The following is a 6876-nucleotide window of genomic DNA, read 5'->3' on the forward strand; positions in this document are numbered from 1 at the left end:
CTTGTTTTTGAAAGGTGAAATTTTTGGGTGACTTTTTGTTCCTCTGGATCCTTGTTTGATTCTAGCCTGTCGTCCTACTGAACTCAACAGTGATCATTTTCTCAAGTGGGTTAAAGCAACGAATGTTTACAAAGGCGACCTCTTGTGGCCATAGTCATGATGACAGCAAAGGAGGAGGTCAGTTGATGTCGTATAAAGAGCCTTAAAGTATTGCAGAGAGATCGGGTGAATTTCACTCATGAGGCTGCTGTTCTTGTCCTGTGTGAAACAAAAGCTCAATGTGAGTTATTTCAACTAACTGATTTTAAGAAGTACGTTACATTATGCATGTGACCTAACCCAGATGTTAAGTGATGGAAGAGAAGCTCGCAGAGCGACGGTAAACCTATCTTACTAATGCCTTCAGCAGTTTCCGTCTGTCATGTGACCCTCACCCTGCAGAAGAAGAACCAACCTTCCTCTCTCTCCGCAGTTTGACCTAAAACATCTTGTTTTTGCATCGGCTGTGTAAAATGATGACAGACATTCATATTACAGATCAATAATCAGCTTTTCGACAAAGATTCAAATGAACACTCAGAGACTCAGAGAGCGCTGAGAGATGTTTCTGACAGTTCAAACTTTATTAGCAGTTCTTCTGTGGACAGACAATGGCTGGACTCTCTCGTCCTCCTTCATTAGTGTTTGTATAGTAAACAATGACTGTATGGACACACAGAGCAGATCTCAGATCAGCAGCTGGTTTATTGTCTCTGCATCGGGCTGAAGGCAGACAGACAGGTGAGAGAGGTGAGATAGGTTAAAGGTCAAACACAGGATGCACAAATTCGATTAGTGGAAAAATAAAGCAGGAGTTCAAAGAAAATGGAGACAACCAATCAGGGAAAAAACAAGCCAAGACCAAAAACAAGCAGGAAGCTGAAAGTCAAAGTTTAGTTGCAGTTGCAGTTGCAGTTGCAGTTGCAGTTTGTTGTTGTTGTTGTCATGGCAACTGTATTCCACCGTGGGGTTGGCTCTGAAGGGGAGAAGACAGATATGTACATAAGTGAAATAATAAATAAGTGAATTACAACACAGCACTTAATGCTGACTTAGAGAACACTTCCAGTTTTCTTGTGACTGGGACCTGAGTGGGGTGTGGTTTCAGTTTCCAGGTGTGACACAGTGTGTGATGATACCTGCAGTTGTGGAGCCTCCACGGTTCAGAGGCCGAGCATCTAATTCGTGACTGAAAGAAGAAAATGTCTGTTATTCAGGTACATCAAATAATAAATCAACTACGGAATCTTCAAGCTGCAAGATGGCAGACTTAAACAACTATGAGTGAATCTGAACTGTGATTAGTTGTGTGGCAGTGTGATGTCACAGTGACCATTACCCTGTGTGGGGGCGGCAGTGGAGTCGTCTGATTTGTCTGGTTTCTCAGATGGTGCCACTGCAACAAGAGACAAGATGAAAGCTAATTAACGTAAAGACATAGAAGCCACGGCCCCGGTGATGTCATGCTGGTTCTGGGAGATTCAGTCTATTTGGACCCATAATGACCTTTTTGTCTTTAGTTTTCTGCATTCAGTTTTGCTCTGAAAACTACTGCAGTCCCCATTTGGGGGTGGCCACTCAGCACAGGCTGACTGCTTGGCTCCCATTCATCTGATCGACTTCACACTAGACGCTGCACTCTGTTGGGTCCTCAGCAATACGCTCACCAAGTGTGAAGTTGATCGGATGAACAGTTCTCAAGGAATAAAGTACAGACATTCATACAGAGATTCTTCCTTTATAGACCACATGAGCCCCGTTTACCTTCGGTGGCGTCGGTAGACTCCTCAGACTTGTCTGCCTTTGCAGAGTCATCGTGGTTCTGACTGTCAGGCTCAATTTCACCGTCTCCGCCATTTGCTATTTTACCATCTTTGTCATCGTCGCCATCTAATGGTTCCTCTGACTCCTCTGACAGAGCTCTGTCACTCGCTTCGTCTTCCTCCTCCCTCTCCTCTGATGTCTCATCACTCCCTGCCCCATGCCTCTCTTTTGAAGCAAAGCTGTCGTCCTCGCCATTCTTGTCATCTTCATCCCAGCTGTCGTTCTCGTCCTGGCTGTCGGACTCGTCCTGACTATCAGCATCGCCATGTTTGTCAGCCTCGCTGTACCTGTCATCCACTTCCTGGCTGTCGTCCTCACTGTGGCTGTCAGCCTTGTCCTGACTGTTGCTATCACCCTGCTTTTCGTCCTCGCCCTGCTTTTCGTCCTCGCCCTGCTTTTCGTCCTCACCCTGCTTATCGTCCTTGCTGTGGCTGTCGGCCTTGTCCTGACTGTTGCTATCACCCTGCTTGTCGTCCTCACCCTGCTTGTCATCCTCGCCCTGCCTGTCGTCGTCGCCCTGGCTGTCAGCCTTGTCCTGACTGTTGCCATCGCCCTGACTGTTGTCCTCGCCCTGCTTATTGTCCTCTGTCTGCTTATTGTCCTCGACCTGCCCGTCGTCCTCGCCCTGCTTGTCGTCCTCGTCCTGGCTGTCATCTTCGCCCTGGCTGTCATCTCCACCCTGGCTGTCATCTTTGTCCTGGCTGTCGTCTTCACCCTGGCTGTCGTCTTCACCCTGGCTGTCGTCTTCGCCCTGGCTGTCAGCTTTGTCCTGACTGTTGTCATCACCCTGCTTATCGTCCTCGCCCTGCTTATAGTCCTCTCTCTGCTTATCGTCATCGCCCTGCTTATCGTCATCGCCCTGCTTGTCGTCATCGTCCTGCTTGTCGTCATCGCCCTGCTTATCGTCATCGCCCTGCTTGTCATCATCGTCCTGCTTGTTGTCATCGCCCTGCTTGTCGTTTTCGTCCTGCTTGTCGCCATCGTCCTGCTTGTTGTCATCGCCCTGCTTGTCGTTATCGTCCTGCTTGTCGTTATCGTCCTGCTTGTCGTCATCGCCCTGCTTGTCGTCATCACCCGGCTTGTCATCCTCGTCCTGCCGGTCCTCCTCGTCCTGGCTGTCGTTCTCGCCCAGGCTGTCAGCATTGCCCTGCCGGTCCTCCTCGTCCTGGCTGTCGTCCTCGTCCTGGCTGTCGTCCTCGCCCCGGCTGTCAACATTGCCCTGCCGGTCCTCCTCGTCCTGGCTGTCGTCCTCATCCTGGCTGTCGTCCTCGCCCCGGCTGTCAACATTGCCCTGCCGGTCCTCCTCGTCCTCGCTGTCCTCCTCGCCCAGGCTGTCAACATTGCCCTGCCTGTCATCCTGATCCCGGCTGTCCTCCTCTGTGGTCTCCTCAGACTGAGTTTCAGAGTCGTTCCTCAGGCTTGCATCTCTGTCTTCATTGGTGTCTGAGGATTAAACATATGCTACATTCACCAATGATACGTTATCATACCTCCATCTACAATGTGGTTCCATGTTTTGATTAATTTGTGATTAGTCAAAACATGATTGAAAATTAATAAATACATGGGAACAGGCAGACAGACAGGTTACCTTGAGGTAAGCAGACAGACAGACAAATAACGTTAAACAAACCAAAGACAAAGAAGGACACCTGTAGCTGACATCAGTTAAAATGACTTCAGATACTGTAATACGATGTGTCGTATACATTATGACATCATAACATACGTTACATTAATTCAAGTGTGGGAACAAATGAATCAAAATGTGAATTAATCAAAATGTGGGAACACATCAGTGTTTTGTCTCAGGTTTGTTTCCCATGAGTGACACTCTCAGACACTAAGTAAAGATGTCCTGAAATCATCAACGTTACACAAACTGAAGACAAAGAGGGAAACCTGACGTCATGTCAAATATGCAGCGGCTGTTGTGAGTAGAGGTAGCGGTAGTTGTGGCTGTATTAGCAGTGACAGGAGTACAAACAGTAGTACAATAACTATATGGTTACAATAACTAGAATAAAGTTTATTAATACAGAGTTGATCCAAACATAGTTCCTGTTTTCACTTTTATTGGGATTTAACTGTTGACAATTTGAAGTCTATTAGAACAAATAGCGGAGTATCATCAACATAAAGCAGGTCTGAAAGAACAAAGTGAAGTGTTTTATTGTAAAATCTGGATAGAGATGAAGCAAGAGTGCTTTGATTTCACTGATGTTTAATGTTTAGGGAGACAGACAGACAGACAGACAGACAGGTTACCTTGAGAATCTTCATCAGAGGCTGTGCTGTCAGCACGATCTGTGGAGACAATAGACAAGCCAACAGACAGGTAAGCAGACAGACAGGAATAAATTAATCACAACATGGAAACTGATTAGTCAAAATCTGGGCATGAATAAATCCAAATGTAGGAGCAAACCTGTATCTCATGCCCATGCAATAGCATTTCAAGCTCTAAATGAGGTAAAATGTGGTCTTGATATATATTTTTTCTCTCTATGGCCACTCTAAAAACACCAGAAGATAACAGGCTTTTCATTTAACAAACTTCCTTCTTCCTGGAGGAAAAACTCTGTCTCAGCTAAAAGAAACTGTCGAGCTTTGATTTTAGCATGTTTTTTGCGTCAAGTGGAATTATTCTACGAGTCTTTTGCTTCATTTCAGACACATTAGATTTACATTCAGCTGGACAGATTTGGTGTTTGGAAGTAAAACATCAGATACTGACCCTGTGCTCCAGTTGAATCTGAAGAATCTGAAACAGACAGATGAAGAGAAATGTGTGTTTCCTGGTATGTTTTTAGGGAATTTTACATCCTCATTCTTTGTGTAGGTTTTGTCTCAGGTTTGTTTCCTATGAGTGACTCTGCTGTTTGTTTGAGTGTTTCAGAGTAAAGATGTCCTGAAATCATCAACGGTACACAAACTGAAGACAAAGAAGGAAATGTCAGATATATGTCAGATATACAGTGATAGTTGTGAGCAGAAGTAGTGGTAGTTGTAGTGTCAGTATTAGCAGTGACAGGAGTAGTAGTTCAGCTGCTTTCACTCAAAGGAGTATTTAAGAATCTTGTCTGGTTGAATTTTCTTTTTTCATTACAGTGAAAATATATACAAACAAATACAAATGATACATATTGGATGTAAATGTTACAAAAAGGGTCAAGAAAAGATTTCTATCCTGAAGTAAGTACAAATACACAGACTCAGATCAGTTAGAGGCAACTTCTTAATCAAAGTGTTGGAAACGTGAAGAGATTGTCAGTATAAGTATACAAGGACTAAAAGGACGTCTTTACCAGTTTCAGATTCCGTGGAGATCTGCTGACTCTCTTCACCTATAGACACAAAACACGCAGCAGTGCTCAACAGGCTGCTTCTGAACCTCTTCATGAAATACTTTTTGTAGTATTTATACTAAAGAAAATCATAACATTGTATCTCATGTAAATTCTAAGGGAAAACCTCCCAAAGATTCATTGGAAAAAACGCAGAAGGAAACAAAAACCCCTTGACTGCTGTATTTTTGGTGATAATAATTCAAATAAAGTTCATTCATATAGAATTTTTCCAAACATAGTTCCTGTTTTCACATCTATTGGGATGTAACTGTTGACAGTTATCTTCCAGTTTTTAATGTCTATTAGAACAAATAGCGGAGAATCATCAGCATAAAGCCGGACTGAAAGAACAAAATGAGGGCTTTTACTGTGAAAATCTGATTGGAGAGAAAATAAGAGTGCTTTGATTTTACTGAGATTTAATGTTCAGACAGACAGACAGGTTACCTTTAAAAGCTTCATCAGAGGCTGTGCTGTCAGCACGATCTGTGGAGACAATAGACAAGCCAACAGACAGACAGGTAAACAGACAGATAACGTTAAATAAACTTAAGACAGAAGTAAACCTGAAGCTTATATACACTGTCATACTTTGTGTTGTATACAGTATGATGTCATACTGTTATACGATGTGTCTCATGACTTAAAATGTGAGAACAAATACATCAGTGTCTAGAAGTTGTCATTGTGCTGGCTCTCTGTACATACGCTTATCTCCTGTGCACAATTGATTAAAAAAGTGGTAAATAATTAATCACAACATGGAAACTGATGAGTCAAAATCTGGGCATGAATAAATCCAAATGTAGGAGCAAACCTGTATCTCATGCCCATGCAATAGCATTTCAAGCTCTAAATGAGGTAAAATGTGGTCTTGATATATATTTTTTCTCTCTATGGCCACTCCAGTGCTCCGCATAAACCAGACTTTTGAAGGGAAGTTAAAAGAGTAAAAACACCAGAAGATAACAGGCTTTTCATTTAACAAACTTCCTTCTTTCTGGAGGAAAAACTCTGTCTCAGCTAAAAGAAACTGTTTTTCCGTCAAGTGGAATTATTCTACGAGTCTTTTGCTTCATTTCAGACACATTAGATTTACATTCAGCTGGACAGATTTGGTGTTTGGAAGTAAAACATCAGACACTGACCCTGTGCTCCAGTTGAATCTGAAGAATCTGAAACAGACAGATGAAGAGAAACGTGTGTTTCCTGGTATGTTTTTAGGGAATTTTACATCCTCATTCTTTGTGTAGGTTTTGTCTCAGGTTTGTTTCCTATGAGTGACTCTGCTGTTTGTTTGAGTGTTTCAGAGTAAAGATGTCCTGAAATCACCAAGCAGATGTCAGTAGTAATAGTAGCAGTACTGTCAGTAGTAATAGTAGCAGTACTGTCAGTAGTAATAGTAGCAGTACTGTCAGTAGTAATGGTAGCAGTACTGTCAGCAGTAATGGTAGCAGTACTGTCAGCAGTAATGGTAGCAGTACTGTCAGCAGTAATAGTAGCAGTACTGTCAGCAGTAATGGTAGCAGTACTGTCAGTAGTAATAGTAGTAGTACTGTCAGCAGTAATGGTAGCAGTACTGTCAGCAGTAATGGTAGCAGTACTGTCAGTAGTAATAGTAGTAGTACTGTCAGCAGTAATGGTAGCAGTACTGTCAGTAGTA

The 6876-nt window shown here is 43.2% G+C and overlaps 1 protein-coding gene across 2 annotated transcripts in view; it reads right to left on the bottom strand.

The window, feature by feature from the left end:
• Positions 1-600: 600 nt before the first annotated feature.
• LOC139215054 (serine-aspartate repeat-containing protein F-like) overlaps positions 601-6876 on the bottom strand; it is a 10990-nt gene continuing 4714 nt past the window's right edge. For both annotated transcript variants that reach the window (XM_070845880.1, XM_070845878.1), the window contains exons 9-17: positions 6362-6388; positions 5661-5699; positions 5172-5210; positions 4601-4627; positions 4132-4170; positions 1804-3306; positions 1379-1435; positions 1179-1228; positions 601-1015 (exon numbers count right to left, since the gene is read on the bottom strand). In XM_070845880.1, the coding sequence (XP_070701981.1) occupies positions 1218-1228; positions 1379-1435; positions 1804-3306; positions 4132-4170; positions 4601-4627; positions 5172-5210; positions 5661-5699; positions 6362-6388 (1742 nt within the window). In that variant the 3' untranslated portion in view covers positions 601-1015; positions 1179-1217. The remainder of the gene's footprint in view (positions 1016-1178; positions 1229-1378; positions 1436-1803; positions 3307-4131; positions 4171-4600; positions 4628-5171; positions 5211-5660; positions 5700-6361; positions 6389-6876) is intronic.

This window comes from Pempheris klunzingeri, chromosome 16 (genome assembly GCF_042242105.1).
Source record: "Pempheris klunzingeri isolate RE-2024b chromosome 16, fPemKlu1.hap1, whole genome shotgun sequence".
In the NCBI taxonomy this organism is placed as follows: domain Eukaryota; kingdom Metazoa; phylum Chordata; class Actinopteri; order Acropomatiformes; family Pempheridae; genus Pempheris; species Pempheris klunzingeri.